Source organism: Stenella coeruleoalba (assembly GCF_951394435.1).
Source record: "Stenella coeruleoalba genome assembly, chromosome: 1".
Classification (NCBI taxonomy): domain Eukaryota; kingdom Metazoa; phylum Chordata; class Mammalia; order Artiodactyla; family Delphinidae; genus Stenella; species Stenella coeruleoalba.
In genome coordinates this window covers 177672457-177691943 of record NC_137169.1, presented here as the reverse complement: position 1 = coordinate 177691943, position 19487 = coordinate 177672457, and the positions used below count along the sequence as shown (strand labels likewise).

The following is a 19487-nucleotide window of genomic DNA, read 5'->3' as shown; positions in this document are numbered from 1 at the left end:
GGCTCTCACATAATAGAATTGGTAAGAATTTAACAGGATTGCTAAAAGCATTCTTGTTTCCAGCTCTCCAAAATTATTGATACTTTCAGATTTATCTGTTTAGCATTAGGGTAGAGTGGCAAGCTTCTGAAAAGAGATGCTTTTACCTAAGTATTAAATCGTGTTTAGAACTAGTGTGTATACTTTATACTTAAGTTTTAGAAATTATGGAGAGGACGGAAGCTAATGAGGCCTTACTTCTGCCAGTGTAAGGATGCTTCTAGTCTTGGAAGGCAGAATGAATTTCTTAATGGAAGATAGTTCAATGACTTGCTTGCTGATGCAAAATTTCATGTAATTTATATAATAGTTATATATGTGTGTGTGTATATATATTTACTATCAAAGAAAGACCTGCCTTGGACATTCTTTCACATATCTTATCTCTAGGCTTTATGATTATGGCTCAGAAATGGAGGGAACTGGGACGTAAATGTTTTGAGGAATAAAATGAATATTGTTAGTGAAGCTTATGTAAGTATTTGATTAGTTTCTAACATCACTAAAGTCTCTATCAGGTCACAGAGTGTTGGAAGCCAGTTTATGAAGGAGGTAGAATACAGCTACTCTGGTTGCAGTGGAGAGGAGTCCTTACTTGGTCCACCCGTGCTTTTCCCCACCCTGAATTTAATGTCCAGTGTGAAAATCGGTAGATACTGATAAAATTCATAAGCTTTAGGTTAGTAGGAAAGCTGTACAATCTGTAAAACCCTTAATAAAGTTTCCTTCTTTTCTTGTTAAGTATAAAGACTTTTAAATAGCTAATTTGGATTTGAGAAAAATAAAGGCTTAATTTCAGAAGTTATGCAGTTTTTTAAAAAATCTAAAACTGTCTCCGTACTCTTTTTCTAAATGCTTTCTTCTAGCCTTTATGCTAGCAGATACTTCACCATGCTTTGTGGTGTTCTTTTAGTTTGTCTTAATGAGATGGTAGGTGTATTTCTCTTCTCTTAGGGATACAGTTTGAATTCCCATGTGCAAACATGCCACTTGGGTGGGAAGAGAGCTGAAGCCCTAGCCAAGGCTCTGCCATTGGGGCCAGTAAGGCAGCTTCCTTCATGTGTTGGTACCTTTCCAGCATGTGCATTAAACCCATAGTGTTTTAAGAGCTGCAGAAAAGTCCCGGGAATCTGAAGTTGTTATAAGGGTTATCCTGTAATTAACGATGTTTTTTCTAATTCGTTCTTGTTTGCTCTTTTCCTGAATTACAATTCCTCCTCCCCCACCCCCTATATCTTTGTCTAATCACTGGTATCATCACTTTGTTTAGCACACATTGTATTAGCATTAACATTTTTTAAACTTTAAAAAGAATACATACAAAAGGGCAAAATAATTGCATATGTGAAGAATGTGGTAAATAAATTTGGAAAAACACCATGTCTCATTTTAAAAGTAACTCAAGTTTGATATTAACCTTATATTAACTATGTGTTTCATGTTCATAAATGGTTTTCACCTTAATAGCACACAGCTTTATATGCTGAATATAGCCAATAATTTTTATTGGAGTATAGTTGATTTACAATGTTGTTAGAATTTTCTTTTTCAGGATAATGGAGGGAGCCACGTTACAGATTACAAAGAAATAATGGGGCCCAGTTGTGATTTTGTATTTGCATCAAGAAAAGCAGTGACCCTGGTTCTTGAGCCTCCTTTCTTTCTGTGGTCATTATTTGTTGCTTGACTTCTTTTCCTGTTGGCCTTTTAAAACTTGTGAATGGGTATTTCTAAAAGTGTACTGCCCACCCCGCTCCCCAGTGGGTAGAAATGGATTTAGGTTTCTAATGAAAAGAGAAAATCTGTTGACTGGGAAGTGTGCCTTTTCAAACAAGACTTGGGAAAACTAATTTTGAAGCAAGATACGTTGCTTCTGTTCCCTCCAAAGAATCTCCTTATAATAGGAAACTACTATGAGTAGGATTTGACATCACAACATTCTATACATAGAAGCATATATCATAGTATAACAGCCAAGAAGTACTGAGTTAGCCTCCATGGTCTGGCTCTACCCACCTGCCTCTGCAGTGCCAGAGGAGTGGGAAGGGGGGAGTCCCTTCGGAAATTAGATGTGCCCCTGATTCTTGGACCAAGTGACTGTTCTTTGCCACTGGGGGTGAAGCCACAGTGTGGCAATTTTCCTTGATGAATTTACTAAAGTTTAGGATCTTGTCCTTTTAGGCTGAGCTTGTGTTTGGACCCAAGTTAACTGCATTCATGAATCTGACTTATAGAACTGGAACACCAGTTTGTAAATGTAGCATGAGAAACTGCACTTGGGGTGGCATACTCAGGTTGGCCATGGTCACTAAATTTACTCTCTTGCAGAAGCCCAGCTTACTGTACAATGAGAAAGATGATTTTTTTTTGCCTAGATGGCATCAACACCATGTGATGCGCACTGAAGATAGGCTGTGAACCAGACAAAAAGCCTATTTCTTCCTCAAGGCACAGCCATGTTGTTACCGAAACGCAACTGTGTTCCTGACGCACAGTGAGGCCAAACACCACCAAAACGCTGGAGTTTGGGACAGAGAAAGGTTTATTGCAGGGCCATGCAGGGAGATGGGTGGCTCATGCCTTAAAAAAAAACCCAAATTCCCTGAAGTCTTTCAGCAAAGCCCTTTTACAGGGAAGATGAGGGAGGGGCATGGTTAGTTGTTGCAAACTTCTTGGTGTCAGATCCTTTGTTCTTGAGGTCCGGTCATGGTCAGGTCACCATGTTCCTGTAACATCGTGGGACTTAACAGGGACAGGTTTACAGGGACATAACAAATAAACGTTATCCTTTGTTCTGACAGGAAAGGGCAAGGTTCCAAGGCTCAACTTTCGCCCTCCGAGGTCTAGGCCTGGCTAAGAGAAGGGAGTCCCTGCGAGGTGGGGCGCGGGGAGGGTGGGTGGTTACCGTGCCCCGGAGCATTCGTCTAGCACCCAGTCTGGGTCCTCCCAGTGCCCAGGCCTGGCTGAAGAGGCAGATCTCAGTTGGTGGCTCCCTCAGGGCCAGGTCCCCAGACACTGCCCAGCTGTCATGGCTGAGGGAGCCAGGCGCCCAGGACCCAGCTGGCCCTCAGGCTCCTCAGGCTGCCCAAACGGTGGGGCCCAGATGCCCCAGGCTGTGTCCCATGCAGATGGCCGCTGCCATTAGGCTGCAGAGGCACAGATGGGGGAGAGGTTCACTGCCGCCTCAGGGCCTGGGCCCGGCCAGTGGGCGGTCCTGGTGAGGCCTCTGTGGAGCCCGAAGCTGGAGCTGGAGGGCCCCAGGGAGAAGGCTGGAATCTGCCTCTTACTCTCCACCCGACGACCACCACTCTAGCAGCCCCTCTAAGGGTCGCCCATTGACGCTGGCTCGCTTGGGGGAGGGGCCCACTGTGGCACCGACCAATGGCTGAAGGGGGCCCCCTGTGGCGCCGACCAATGGCTGAGCAGGAACCTCTATCGCGGGTCTAACCCTCCCGCCTTAATGGTCTCTCTATTATAAGGTGAAATCCGAAGGAGGGTACTTCGGTGAATTGCAAGACATAAAAACTAATACAGACTGAAGCATCATTTCAGTTTTACAGATGCCATTGTTTTATGGAAGCAATACTCTTCCATACTACTCTTCCCCTGGGTAGTGTTTGCTGAGCAGTGTCCAGGTTTCTTTCTCACCGTCTCCTTTTAAACATTTGTGATTGATACCTTCATTTTTCTGTTATGTTAAATACAGATACTGGCCTACTTCCCACTCAGACTCCAGGGAGCTTTGCGTGCTGTATTTAAGCACACATGGATGTGTGTATCACCCTTGTTCACACTTAGGAAATGAGTTGGTAAAGATTGGTGCATAAGCACACGCTGTGTTTGTTTGGTCCTAGTTCAGGGTATGTTTGGTGATTTCACTGACTGGCTCTCTTCCGAGATATTGTTTTGTCCACCTGAAGCCCTGGAAGACCCTACTGCTGAGTGGTATAAAGCTGCCACAGAAGTCAGCCAACATCAAGAAGCACAGTTAGCCCTGTTTATAACTGTGTCACTTTTACTATGTCTTGAAATTTTCTATTTAGGAAAATTATTATCTGCTTGCATTTTGCTATGGTATTTTCCATCAAAGACCTCAGTAATACTTTATCTTAACAACATTTTAGCGTTCATCATTGTGTATAATTCACAATGATGAGAGGAGTTTCCCAAGAGTAGCAGTTGTATTCTTCAATAGTTATGGTCTTATTGTAATGTTCTTATGTTATCTTTTCTTGTAGTTATATTTCATATACTTCTACAACTTTAACCCAGACCTTTGGTCAGGAACTGGTATGTGTAATCACCACACCATTGCACAGGATAGAAAATGAGAAGTAACATTTGATGTCTTTTTCTTCACATCATAGATCCAATCACTTCCCAAATCCTATAGATTTTACTTTCTTTTTTGGCTGTGTTTGGGGCTTCGTTGCCGCATGCGTGCTTTCTCTAGTTGCAGTGAACGGGGGCTACTGTTTGTTGCAGTGCAAGGGCTTCTCATTGCGGTGGCTTCTCTTGTTGCGGAGCACAGGCTTCAGGCGCGCGGGCCTCAGTAGTGGTGGCACAAAGGCTCTAGAGCACAGGCTCAGTAGTTGTGGCGCACGGGCTCAGTTGCTCGGTGGCATGTGGGATCTTCCCGGACGGGGCTCGAACCCGTGTCCCCTGCATTGGCAGGTGGATTCCTAAGCACTGCGCCACCTGGGAAGTCCCTAGATTTTACTTTCTATGTATCTCTTGAATCTGTTCACTTATCCCCATCTTATCAATGCCCTACTTTAGATTTTTTAAAACTTAAGAATGTGAAAGATGAATTACTTTGTTCTTCTAATATGTAAAAGCTTGATAAACCATGTATAAACTGATGCTGGAGTTTTGGGACCTCTGAAGTTCAGTATCCTGGTTATGGTTCCAAACTCTAATGTAGAGTCAGGACACCAGTGAGGAGGGAGGAAGACAAACTTTGGAGGAAAATTACCTTCCACCTGCTTGTGCCTTGCTTCTGCCCCCTCACCTGTTTTGATGGTTGCCAGTCCTTAAGGTGAAATATGTGTGTGCTATGTGTATTTTAATTCTTGGAAAATCTAGAAAAAACCTAGGATGATGGGATATAGGGCTAAAGGCTAAAATGTTTAGATACCCAAGGTGTTTAGAAGAATTAAAAGGGGCATAGAGATTGTACTGTTTTTGTTTTCAACACTTTGCTCATATTTCTGTGAGCTATTATGAGTCTCCCAAAACCCAGAGACTTAAGCATATAAACACAGAAGCATTAGAACTGTCCAGCTGATTTTCAAACATCATGTATTGAAGGTGTTTGTGCCAGGCACTATGCTTGGTACTAAGGAATATGATGACTGAACAAGAGAAGTTTTCTTCCCTCCTGAAATTTATTTTTCAGACTAGAGGCATCTAGATGCTGGGAATCCACCAGCATTACTTGGCATTAAGGTTTCATCCTAATACAAAATGATCCTGAAACCAAGCAGTAGGACCCTGTGAAGCCTTCCGGGGGAAAGACACTGCTCCACACCCCCATCCCCTGCCTCTTGTTTGCAGAAAAGCGTCAGCCTCCTAGGCCTTCCCCAAGTTCCAAAGAGCAAATTCAGAGAAGTGAGAAAATGCAGAAAGAAAGGAAAACAGTCAAGTAAAATAATAGTTTAGCTATAAAGCAAAAGTCAATGGCCCTTAGTTCCTACCCAAAGGCTATAGATAATATTCTGAGCCATATCCTTGAGTTTTTTACATATACTAACTCCCCCACCAAATGGAAGAAGTTGACTGCATGCTAACAAAAGCACACAGACCCCAGACCGTTTGGAACCATAAGGCTGATGATGTTGCCTCCCGAAATACCACCTGGCTATCTCCCCAACAACCAGAAATCAATCAGAAAAATGTCCACAAGCTGATCAGGCACCTGCGACTCTCTCCTTTAAAAACCCTTTAAAAACCCTGCCTTTAAAAACCCTTCCCTGAAAGCCACTGGGGAGTTCAGGTCTTTTGAGCCTATACTCCTTGCTTAGCACCTTGCAATAAACTCTATTTTCCTTCATCACAACCAGGCTATGCTTTGGGCGAGCAGACCCAAGTTTGGTTGGCTAATCCTGGTGGTGGTAAGAGGCGGGCTCTCAGCTCCTCCGTTCTAATGTGTTTATCCCATTACTTCCTGAGAACAGGTTTTTAAGCAGTAAGACCCAACGATTTGACTTGGGTTGGCTCTGCCTGAAGTGCAGTCTCCTTACCTGCCTCCAGCCAAAAAAAGTCTAGACCTAGGAATGCCTTCCCCCTGCACGGAAAGTTAAGAGTAGGATGGGGAGAGGGGCGCGGGCGGTGCTTAATAATCCAAGGAAGACTCGATGGAAATGCCAAGGACAGGAGCAGCTTCTGCAATAATGCCTCAACTGATGGGAACACAGAGTTTTTGTTTACCCAATTTCCCCCTGAATGTGGCTTTTAGAATAACAGAGGAAACAACAAAAAAGTGGGACAGAGTGATGCGAGAAACTTGCTCAAGTCCTACCTCGCCTTTGGTCACAAGCCTAAGAAGTCTTCCCGGGGCAGGGGGAGAGCGACCGCCTGCCGCGGAAGCGCCTGGATCCAGACACTTTCTGACTCCGTGAGAACGGCCCGATTAAACATTTTTATTTTTCATTGCTGTTGAATCTATGTTGAGATTTAAAACACATGGGATCCCCGAGAGACTGTTTCTTAGCCATTTCAGTCCTCCGCAGGCACCGCCGAAGGCAGCCGCCATTGAGGGTTGCTAAGGCCCGGGGTCCTCGGTTTCTATGACGACAGGCAGGCGTTTGGGAAAAGGTGCGGCTACAAGACGTCTGGCGAGAAGCACAGTTTACAGGTATGGGCTGCAAGTGTCGGTTTCCCATCACTCCTGATGCAGAAACGGTGCGAACTCTGCCCGACCGCGAGTCGGTGGGGCTGCGTGCGCCAGGCGCTGCCTGTGGGGAGGCCGGGACCTCGAGCGAGGGGCGCCTTCAGGTGGTGCCGGTGGTCGGAGGGGTGGGCCGAGCGTGTACTTCCCGACCTGGGCCCAGACTCTGATCCACCCACAGGCTTCTTAGTCGCATCAGAGGACTTTAGAGCCCGGAAGTCTCCTCAAAGAAAACCCATGCTAGATGAATTGTAAACTCCAATTTTAACATAAACAGTTAACGGGTCTCTCTCTCTCATTCTCTCTCTCTTTCTCTCTCTTTCCTGCAGGTCAATGTGGCAGCCCTGCCAAATCCCAGTAATGCCGCTGATTTGTTTCTAGGTTAGCTTTCTGGAGGGCTATTTCAAATTACTAGAGAGTGATAGGAGGCATTGCTTACTATGTCGCTCCCGAAAACGCCCTCAACGTCAACACCTGAGGGCAAAAATGTGAAAATCTCTGCATCCAAGGAAGAGACAGGTAAAGTTCTTCAAGGCATAAATAATCATGGCCATAGTGAGAAATCACAATACGTTCACTATTTTCCTTAATTTGAGATTTCAGGATACTTTAATTAGTTTCGTTTTTCCAATACATTTGTTTCAATAAAATCAAAAGCCATTCCTTTTATAATATTTTTCACTGCTCTGCGTAAGGACTGTGTTTGTAATTTTTTTCAAATGCTAATGAGTTTTATATTGTTCTGAATTCAACCTATTTTAAATACCAATGGTTGTATGAAACAGTACTTTTTTGGGGTATTTGTGTCAGGTTTTAGTAATTATTCTGAATGAAAGTAATTATTTGTATAAGATTTTCATTCATATATAGCTAAATGCAGATCTGTACTGGAATAAGAATCTGCTAGTCACTTCCCTGGCGGTCCAGTGGTTAAGACTCCGCGCTTCCATTTCAGGGGGCTCGGGTTCGATCCCTGGTCTGGGAACTAAGATCCTGCATGCCAAAAAAAAAAAAAAAAAGAATCTGCTAGACTCATTCCTACCCCTCATTATGTTAAAGCTTCCTCCAACTCACCTACATCTTGTTTTTAGGGGATATTCTGCTAAAGTCCCACCTAACTTTTTTTTTTTCCTTATTTCCTCCGATATTCTGACTCCATCCCAAACTTTCAAAAGATAGACTTTTGGTAATGTGAACTTCAGAGGTTTTGATGGTGATCAAAGCATGATACATCCTTACAGAAATTAACAAACCATTCTATGTGAGGGGCATAGATTAGTTGAGAGTTCTTTAAGAAGATTGACAACCTACCCCTCCTTGCTGACTGTATAGGAGACCTTTTCCTATATTAGGCCTACTCCCCTACCTTTATAATTCCTCTGCCCTAGTCAAACTGAGTAGAACACTCTTTATACTGAGTTTTACTGCACTAATTTGCTCAGATTATTCTACTCTCTTCATTTCTAAGGATCCCAATTCTACATTTAAATCCAACTCAGATAGCTTTCACTCTATAAATATTCCAATTTAATTTTCACCTTTGAACTTATATAGAAAAAATTACTAAATAATTTGACAGTTTTGAGGAGAGGAGATTTCTTTTGTCGTTTTCACATCAAAGGGAAAATAGACATTCCCATCATCTTCATGCTATCTCTGTTAGTTGATCAAGCGAAGTGAGTTTAATTTTCAACTTTGAATTTGGAATAATGGAGGTTCATCTTTGTACCTGAGTTTTTGAACTCATGTCTGATGTAAGTGTGAGTAGGGCAGACAATATGAGTTCCTTTTTCTTGACCAGTTGACTTTCAGTGTTTTAAATATTGCTGTTATTCTTGGCAACCGGAAGCAATGTTTCTCTCTGTTAGCAACATATATATGGGATTGATGAGGTAGCCTGGGAATCTCTAATTAACTCTCAAAAAAACTACAGTAAGCTTTTCTTTCCCATTATTTTCTTAGGACTTCCTAAACTAAGGGAGAAAAAAAGTCTGGTGGATCCGTCGAAACCCCTTCCTACTTCCCTTCAGAATGAGTTCATCCCTCAGGAAGTTCTACTTTCTCTGACCTATACAGCCAATGCTGGTCCTTGTCCTGAAAACTTACTGCCTCCTAAGAAAATTAAAACCCCAAAGGTGTGTATATACATATATAAAGTACTTGGGAACATTTATCTTTTGGTATCCGGTTCATTAAGTATTTATTTAGCATATGTTATGTAATCCAGATTGTCTTAAGAATATTTTAAAATTAATTTCCTAGATTGAAAACTAAACTCTTTTGCATATTTTCAAGGAAATACTTGAGTATTTCCATTAACCTGTTTTTATGTGATTTACCTAAATGATCATTACTACTCTTAGTCTTGATATTTTTCTTTCACTATTGAATTGTCCTAGTTTCAGTCTTTCTCCTTGGTATTAAATAAGAATTCTGCTCTCTCTTTTTCCATAGAATATTCAAATGCCTTTAATGTAAATACTCAAAAATGATTAAGAATAGATTTCACTTGACTAGAGCGCCCTCTGCTGTGTATTCATGTTTTTCTTTTTCCCAGGGTACTCTTCCACGCCCTGTTGACCACGTTTGGCATAACCCTATTCGAAGAAATAAGTTCAAATATCTGATTGACCATCCCGTTTCCCTAACGGGAGCTGGAAGGTAAAGAAGGAAGATAGTTGGGTAGATGCAGATGAATAGAATCATTATCTCATTTTGTATGATTTCCTTGGGAGGAGCAGAATCGGAAAAATTGTAAAATCATAGAATCATCGATTTTAAATCAGAGAATAAAATCATAGAATCAAGATTTCAAAGCTTGAAGTATCTTTTTTTAGAAAAATACATTTATTTATTTTTGGCTGCATTGGGTCTCTGTTGCTGTGCGCGGGCTTTCTCTAGTTGTGGCGAGCGGGGGCTACTCTTCGTTGCGGTACGTAGGCTTCTCATTGCGGTGGCTTCTCTTGTTGTGGGCTCTAGGCGCACGGGCTTCAGTAGCTGTGGCACACGGGCTCAGTAGTTGTGGCTTGTGGGCTCTAGAGCGCAGGCTCAGTACTTGTGGCGCACAGGCTTAGTTGCTCCGCGGCATGTGGGATCTTCCCAGACCAGGGCTTGAAATGGTGTCCTCTGCTTTGGCAAGCAGATTCTTAACCACTGTGCCACCAGGGAAGCCCGCTTGAAGTATCTTTAATGAACCAGAATACAATCTGAAGAGGACATGGGTCTACCTTTTTGTGTATGATGATTATCAAGAGGATGGCAATACGTGCTGGCTCTGTTGACTTTTCACTTGTTTTAAATTTGCTTTTGCATGCCTTCATGTACTTGTCCCCTTACTCTCCTATTCTTTGTTGTACCCTAGTAGAAGGGAAAATATCAGGCAGAAGACCTTTAGGGCCTCTTTTATTTGCACATCTGAGAAGAGCTAGGTAACATAGCTTCATGACCTGCAAAACCTTGAAAAACAAGTGCTTAATCCCTGCTTTTCCTCAAAGCAAACCCTTAACCTTTACACTGTTTTAGATCAAATCAGCAAATTATATTTGTTGTTTTTATATCATTCCTAAAAATATCCAAAATTACAACATTTTCCCTGTGAAGATTGTAATCTGCTAATTTTCTGTGTATGGTTAATTTATCAATTTACTCCCTCCAAAAAAAAATTTACTCCCTCCATGCTCCTTACTGAAATATCACTTAATAGTAAGTTTACAGTTACTAATACTTGGGTAGGTTATTTAGTCTTTCTGAGTTCCATTTTCTCACTTGTAAAAAGGGAATAATAGACTTGCTCCATTTTGTGTACCTTCCAGGGATATAGAAAGCACAAATGAGATAATGAATGCAAGAGCACTTGTAAAACTATACACTGCTATGTAAATATAAGGTGTTATTACTCAGCTATGTCTCAGTGCTAGAAAAAGTGGTAGAAATTTAGGCTCTTCATTCCTGTGTCCTGGGGCTTTGGTGTCATAAGTATTGGTACTTTATTTTATGCCATCAGACCATGGCTATAATTATTACTATATAATAATTAGTAGTTATGAGATGTTTGAAGTACTTTGAAAAAACAATTAGCTATATCTGAATGCAGCAATAAACTGACATTAAAGTTTTAATGTCAAATGACATCTGAGTTGGAACTTTTTAAAATGTGAAGATCTGTAGTGTGATAGACAGGATAATGACCTCCCTGAAATGTCCTCACTGCAGTCCTTGGAACCTGTGGATACGTACCTTACATGGCAAAAGGTACCTTACATGGCAAAAGTTACCTTGATTTGGCATTGGCAAGAGACAAGAGGAGGGTGACTGTAAAATTAATAAGTGTTAGTGACAGATATTGAGGACAAAGGATGGGATGGAATCAATTATGGATGCTGAGATTTTTGATGAGTAGAGTGGTGCTGCTAACTGACAGAATTAGTGAATATAGAAGGGTGAAAAGTGAGAATGAAGGAGAATTATTCAGTCATATCTAGAGGTAACAAATATGATAAGGTGAGATTTGATAGCATTGCCAAGGGAGAAAGTATAGGGAGAGCACAGAAGGATGAGGACAGGACGTTGTGGAGCATTTCCATTTGGTAGGCAGGAGGTCACAGAGATGTTCAAGAAGGGGTAGGTAGGATGAGAGAACCAGGAGAGTCCAGTCATACAGAGGACAGAGGAGAGGAGAGTGTTTTTAAGAAGAGAGGTGATCAACCCTGGAAAATATTCCAGGAAAATAGTGGAAGATGAGAACTGATGACTTAGCTGTAGAAAGTCATCCTCAGCTTTCTGGAGAATGATTTCCCAACTGCAGGGAAATTTTAAGAAGTCTGATGTTTAGCAGAAAGTGAGAGATAGATAGATCAAGGTAACTTGACAACAATGTATGGTCAAGGGAAGATTTTTAGAAGGGGAGAAGACTTGAGTTATAGACCAGGGGGAATGTTCCAAGAGAGAAGGAAATACACAGAAATTAGGATTGATGGAATGAGGTCCCCAAGGATGTGGGCAAAGATGAAATGAAGGACTTAAGTGGAGGAAATAATCCTGGGGAAGAGAATATATCTTAACATGAGGCTGAAGGAAAGGCGAATGAGAAATTTGACCTGGAGAAGAGGAAGAGTGCGGGGGGGGAAAACCCTAATGCCTCAGCCTTCTTAGTAAAGTATGAGGTAAGGAGACCAGTTTTGTGTCCCTTTGTATCCACTAGAAGGATGTGTGTGGACTTTACCCACTCTTATCCAGTAGCCAGACAAAATTTATTTTGTAAATATATTTTTCTTATCTTTTAGGGATATTTCTTTTCTGTACGATGTTAAATATGTTAAAGGAGAGACTAGGGAGAGCACAGTTTGTCCCCCACAAATGGACCGTTCATTACAGTCACGTGATGGTGTCCTTGTGCCTCATAAGGTAAATAAAGTATTTGACAAATAATTTCCTCTCCCTCTCTCTACTTAAAAAAAAAATTTCCCCCAAATATAAAGCCATGTCATACTATAACAACCTGCATTGTTTATGTTTTCATAGCACTTTCTAATTATTTCTAGAAAAGGGCATTTAGTGGGAGATGATCAAACATATCTTATTTTAAGCCATTTTCCAAACTACAGTTATTTACTTTAATCTGGATAATACAGTGTAGGAGACTAGATTTTTTTTAAAAGAAACCAACAGTTTAAAGTTGTAGAATTCTTGAAAGTAACACAACATTGTAAATCAACTGTACTTCAATTTTAAAAAAGGCAGAAAAAAGAATTGTAGAATTCTTATTTTTGGCTTGTTGCTAAGGTAAATTTTACATTCCTATTGAATTTTAAAGTCAATAGATTTTTGTGTAATTAATACTAAAACCAAGATTGTTCTTTAATTCATGGCTAATTTTTAATTTTATTTATTTTTAACATTTATTTTTGGCTGCGTTGGGTCTTCGTTGCTGTGCGTGGGCTTTCTCTAGTTGCAGTGAGCGGGGGCCACTCTTTGTTGTGGTGCATGGGCTTCTTATTGCGGTAGCTTCTCTTGTTGTGGAGCACGGACTCTAGGTGCGCGGGCTTCAGTCTTCATGGCACATGGGCTCAGTATTTGTGGCTTGTGGGCTCTAGAGCACAGGCTCAGTAGTTGTGGCGCACGGGCTTAGCTGCTCGGTGGCATGTGACATCTTCCTGGACCAGGGGTCGAACCCACGTCCCCTGCATTGGCAGGCGGATTCTTAACCACTGAGCCACAGGGGAAACCCCTTGGCTAATTTTTTAATTTGTGCTCTGCTAAAAGTTTATTACTCCTTGCCATGACCCATATTACTAATATTGTTATTTCTCTGATCAAAATCTCTTAATAAATAGTATCCCTTTGGTATAGAAATTAGGATTTGTGAAACTCAATTTTTTTCATCTGCTTGTTTTCATTCTTGTTGTTCTTTCTTTCTTTTTAAGCCAAAGAAACTAACAGATACTTTGATTCCTGAAGAATTTCATATTGTGTCAAATACAGGAGTTTCAGGTTTGGAGTGTTATGATGAGTGAGTACTGTGGTATATACTGAATATCTGACAAGTTGAACTGTTTCCTACTTCCCAGACATAGAGGAACCTGAGCAGTTCACTCATGTTCCCAAGCAATATCTACACTGAAGTGAGTAAACATCTGGCTTACCATCCTAATACAATTTAAGAAAGGTATCAAAAACTAATGAAAAAAGTCTTACTTAAAAGAGTTTGAAGCAACAAGAATTTACTGTATAGCACAGGGAACTGTGCTATTACAAGATATTGAATATCTTGTAATAACCTATAATGGAAAAAAATCTGAAAAAATATATAACTGAATCATTTTGCTGTATACCTAAAACTAACATAATATTGTAGATCAGTTATATTTCAATTTAAAAAGAGAGTTTGAGATTTTAGTTTAGATTAAATCGTTCTCTGTCTTTTCCTACTGTTTAATTTTGAATTAAAAAAAAAATAGATCTTTGTTCTGAACGCTTGCTGTGCCTCTTTGGGAATGGTTTTGAGCAATGACAAAGGAAAGTAGCCCTCTAAGTTGGAATCTATAATGCACACTCTAGGGCTTAGCTCCAGACTTCAGACTAGTCATTTCAAGTTTTCTTTGATGTCTGCTAATGGAATTGAAAATGGGATCTTGCTTTTATTTTCTGAAACAACACTTGAATGTTTCATAGTTTAAAAAACTAGAACTTTGGATTAGGTTTTATAGTAAAATACTCAGAAGCTGTCACTCTTTTTACCTTATCCAATACGTATGTTAAATGGCATTTCCTTATGATGGTGGGTTTCAGAACAATATTTTGCCAAAGGGAACTAAACGGAACTCATTTTTTGGGTAACTTTTAATTCTTATATAATTTCAAAATTATAAAAAAGTTACAAAAATGGGACAGGGAACTCCTGTATACCCTCTATCCTGACTCACTGAGTGTTTACATTTTGCCTTATTTGCTTTAATACACACACACACACACACACACACTTAAACTATTCAAGAGTAAGTTGGAGTCCCTCATGACCCTTTGCCACCAAATACTTTAGTGTGTATTTCCTTGTAACCCACTATTTATAGATCTTTTTGATGACTTTTTTAGCTCCATCATTCTTGTATATATTAGTTGCCATTTTACAATATAGACTCATAGATTTCTGTTTTTTTCAGTGAGTTATAATTCTTTGCTATCATTGATGTTCAAATTTTTCCTGATTTTGCTAATGCCAGATCCTTTGAGCTGGCTCTTGTGTTCTTTAGGCATGTCCCCATCATTCTTTGAATGTTCTCTTATTTTCTGGCTCAATAAGATTTTCAGGTTCATCTTGTATTTCCCAGCTCCAGCTTTGGAGTGAGCTATGAGTCACTTCTCCACGGAGTACTGTTTGCCTTTTAGTGTAGAAGCATTCTTAGAAACCAAGATCTGGGTGCTAGATGTACTCATTGCTCCTGGGGTATCATTGCTTCTAGTCCCTCTCACATACTCATTTTTGAAACGTTTTTGAGTCTTTATATTCCCTGAATATTTTTCACTAATCTAAATTCTGAAAGTGGACCTTATTAACCAACTGTGTTCCAGTAGGGGGCAGAACCAAAGGAAGTGTTTTTTAACTAGGGGAAGAAAAAAGATATATAAGTAATAATGAATTTGAAGAATTACCATGAGATTCTCATTGTGATACCCATTTAGGTATAAGCAAGTACTTCCAGAGGACAGATAAATATGCTGGGCATCAGGAAGCTTGGCTTCTAGTTTCAGCTCTGCTTATTAATTTTATAACCTGTTTAGTCACTTAACTTTGTTGACTTCAGTGGTCTTAAAACATTCCTCCACCTTTAAAATGTCATTTTTCTTAATGAATCAAAGAAATTTTTGTATTGTGATACACTGAGGAATGTGATTAAAGCTCTTTTACTTAAAATTTTTTAAAATGTGATAAGTATCATTATATCTGTGTCTGTAGATGTCTAAGGCTATTTAAGTATCCTCTTGTGTGTAAAACGATGGACCTTTCTGATTGTCTCCAAGCTTCTCAATTCTGTGAGGTCTTAAGTTTTTCATGTCTTGTTATGTGATAAATAGGCCAGACAGTTTTCTTACAATAATATTTACCTGTCTTATTTATTGCAGCAAATATACTACTCTCCTCACAGATAGTGAAAATAGACTATTGCTCTTCCCATCCATGTAAGTATTGTTTATTTTTGAGAGTGTTTCTAAGAAGGAATAACTATATACACATATTCTTCTTTTTATTGGTACTTTATTACACAAAAATATTAAAATTACTGCAGAAAGCCAAGACAATAATTGCCTACAATTCTATCATTTGATCAGTGTTTTCATTTGTCCAACTGCATATTGATTTTTTTTTTTTTTTTTTTTTTTGTGGTACGCGGGCCTCTCACTGTTGTGGCCTCTCCCGTTGTGGAGCACAGGCTCCGGACGCGCAGGCCCAGTGACCATGGCTCACGGGCCCAGCTGCTCCGCAGCATGTGGGATCCTCCTGGACGGGGGCACAAACCCACGTCCCCTGCATCGGCAGGTGGACTCTCAACCACTGCGCCACCAGGGAAGCCCTGCATATTGTTTTTTTACATATTTATAATAATATCAAAGTGCTAAAAACACTTTTTTTTTTACCATTTTAAATGGTTTTTTTGGGGTTTGTTTTTAAATTTTATTTTATTGTGGTAAGAATACTTAACATGAGATCTATCCTCTTAATAAAATTTTAAGTGTGCAATACAATATTGTAATTATAGGCACAGTATTGTACAGCAGAACTGTAGAACCTTGCATAACTGAAATATTATGCCCATTGATGAGCAGCTTTCCATTTCCTTCTCCCCTCAGCCCCTGCAAACCACCATTCCACTTTCTGATTCTATGAGTTTGACTATTTTAGATACCCCATGTAAGTGGAATCACACAGTATTTGTTTTTCTGTGACTGGCTTATTTCACTTAGCATAATGTCCTCTAGGGACATTCATGTTGTTGCATATTGCAGAATTTCCTTCTTTTTTTAAGGCTGAACAATATTCCAGTATGTATGTATGTATGTATGTGTGTGTGTGTATACATATATATATATGTATACACACACACCACATTTCCTTTATCCATTCATCAATGGATCAAGGGTTGTTTCCACATCTTGGCTGTTGTGAATAGTGCTTCAGTGAACTTGGGAGTGTTAATGTCTCTTCAAGATCCTTTTTTTTTTTTTTTCTTTTGGCCACACCATGCGGCATGCAGTATCATAGTCCCCTGCAGGGATCAAATCCGTGCCCCCTGCAGTGGAAGCATGGATTCTTAACCCCTGGATATCCGGGGAAGTCCCTCTCTTCAAGATCCTGATTTCAAGTGGGATTGCTGGATCATATTTTAAATACTTTTATATTCTAAATATAACCATTAGTGTTTCTCCATTTTGCTATAAGCTTCTTTTCTTTTTTTTTCTTTTTTTTTTTTTTTAGGCTTCTTTTCTTATCTATCCCTTGTCCCTTTTCTTTTATATTGTGAAGTAGCGGATCTTAGCAGCTTGGTGTTTATTACTCCACATTTTTCTGTGTTCTTACAATCTTACACAATAGGGGTATAGAGTTTTTTTGGGAGGTGGAACATTATTTTCTTTTATGAAAAAGAGGATCATACTATTTGCATTTTTGTTGGTTTTTGTTTTGTTTTGTTTTTGTATTTTGTTTTACTGTATTATTGATATCCCACTAGATTAGTATTGTACATATAGGTATAACGCTTTAAAATACCATTAATATTCCATAGTATGTACATTTTCTTTATACATATTATGTTCCTTTTGCCATCTGAGCATGACCTATTGTAACATTAATTATATATGTCTGCCATCTTAATCTTTTAGGAAACCTAATAAAAGAGTAGAAGTGGTCCAGCTGAATGATGTGATGGATGCTATGCTAGAGAGGGCTGGTGTGGAAAATCAGGCATATACAGGGCCAACCAAGGTAATTACAAAGATCAATGTAAACCAGTGGTTAAGAGCATGCACTCTGGAGGTAGAATGCCTGGATTGGACTCCTGACCCTGCCGTTTATTAGCTGACGACCTTGGGCAGGTCATTTAATGTATTTGTACCTTGATTTCCTCATCTGTAAATTACAGATAATAATATTATTTACCTCATAGGGTTGTTGTAGAGATTAAATGACATAATGAATGTAGATTGCTTAGGACAGTGCTTGGCATGTGGTAAACATTGTATAATTAATTTTTAGTCATTATTATTGTATTTAATTGAATATAAGGCACCACTGATTATAAGACCCTTATTACTTTATGTACCACTAAAAACATTGCCAATTAAACCATGCTTTCTTATCACTTATAATTTTTATTTTGCACCTAATGAAAGAGCTCTTTCAGTCTTACATAGATACAGATGTTTTTCTTTATGGGGCTATTTCTCTTTTGTTTTATAAGTTTTTATTTTTATAGAATTTGAAACTTATAGACAAGGTCAATATAAGGCACTCCTGTAACCTTTACCCAGGTTTGGTAATTGTTTACACTGTGCCCTATTGGCTTTGTCATTCTCTTTCCCTCTCTGTGTATCTCTATGTGTATGGTTTTTTTCTGAACCATTTTAGAGTAAGCTGGCAACATCATGCCTCTTTATCACCAAACATTTTAGGGTATGTTTCCTATAAATAAGGACAATCTCATATATCCATAATATAGTTATCAAAATCAGGAAATTTAACATTGATATGATAGTATTATCTAATATAGTTCATATTCAAGGTTCAAATTTTATTAATTGTCCCTGTAATGGCTTTTATAGCTATTTTCCCCTCCATTTTGGGATCCTAGGATCACACAGTGCTTTTAGTGGTCATGTTCCTTTAGACAGCTATAATCTGAAACCGTTCTTTGTTTTTCTTGACCTCAATATCTATAGAATGTTCCTTAATTTTGGTTTGTCTGATGTGTACTTATTCAATTCAGGTTTTGTATTTTTGGCAGGTATAACATAGTGGTGATATTGTGACTTTCTCAGTGCATCATATAAAAAGGTGCATGATTAGACATAGATTTTTTTTTAATATATCATTTTTTATATATGTTTATAAAGGAACCTGTAAGTGAACAAATTAATCAAGGTGTTTCTAAAACTTATTCACATTGAGTGCTTACCTCCTAAGATGTTTTTTACTGGCAAGACTGTAATAAATACTGATTATCTTACTTATCTTTTGCCAGATGCACAAACTATTTCATATCTTGAAGAAGGAACAGACCATTTATAATATAGTATTTCATGAACTTATTCGACAAGTCAGTGTGGACTGTGCAGATAGAGGAGAACTACTATCCAAAATCAGGTTAGAGCTGTTATTGGAGTACCCCAGTTTCCTCCTGAATTTTATATTAGAATTATATTTATATCTGCTTTTAAGAAAATCACAGGGCTTCCCTGGTGGCGCAGTGGTTGAGAGTCCGCCTGCCAATGCAGGGGACACGGGTTCGTGTCCCAGTCCGGGAGGATCCCACATGCCGCAGAGCGGCTGGGCCCGTGAGCCATGGCCACTGAGCCTGCGCGTCCGGAGCCTGTGCTCCGCAAAGGGAGAGGCCACAACAGTGAGAGGCCCACATACCGCAAAAAAAAAAAAAAAAAAAAAAAGAAAATCACAAAAGTAATTTCTCTATTGATAATAAGGGACCTAAGTGCATTTCTATTATATTTTCTATAGTAAAAATATATTAGTTGAGAACTTCCTTAAGGTGATTTCTGTTGGGATGTTTGGCACCATATTCTTTTATGATTGGGAGTGAAGTGCTACATGGAAAAGTAGAAACAGTATAGATTCTGGAGACAGACCAGTCTGATTTTAAATCATCATCTAGGTGTGTGACCTTGGTAAAAGTCTACCCCTTAGTTTGCTTATTTGTAAATGAAGACAATAACTATGTAAAAATTTTTCTTTTTTAAAAAAAATTAATTTAATTACTTAGTTAATTTTTGGCTGCATCGGGTCTTCATTGCTATGCACGGGCTTTTTCTCTAGTTGTGGTGAGCGGGGCCTACT

General features: G+C 39.4%; 1 protein-coding gene across 7 annotated transcripts in view; it reads left to right on the top strand.

Moving 5' to 3' along the window:
• Window positions 1-6751: 6751 nt before the first annotated feature.
• Window positions 6752-19487, top strand: part of AXDND1 (axonemal dynein light chain domain containing 1) — a 65781-nt gene continuing 53045 nt past the window's right edge. For 5 of the 7 annotated variants that reach the window (XR_013828207.1, XM_079920486.1, XM_079920487.1 and 2 more), the window contains exons 1-9: window positions 6752-6895; window positions 7258-7447; window positions 8891-9063; window positions 9486-9589; window positions 12211-12331; window positions 13351-13436; window positions 15548-15604; window positions 17303-17405; window positions 18661-18782. Coding sequence is in view for 6 of the 7 variants with exons in the window: in XM_079920486.1 (XP_079776612.1) it covers window positions 7369-7447; window positions 8891-9063; window positions 9486-9589; window positions 12211-12331; window positions 13351-13436; window positions 15548-15604; window positions 17303-17405; window positions 18661-18782 (845 nt within the window). In the remaining variant the exon portion in view is untranslated. The other 2 variants (XM_079920485.1, XM_079920489.1) reach the window with 2 other exon arrangements.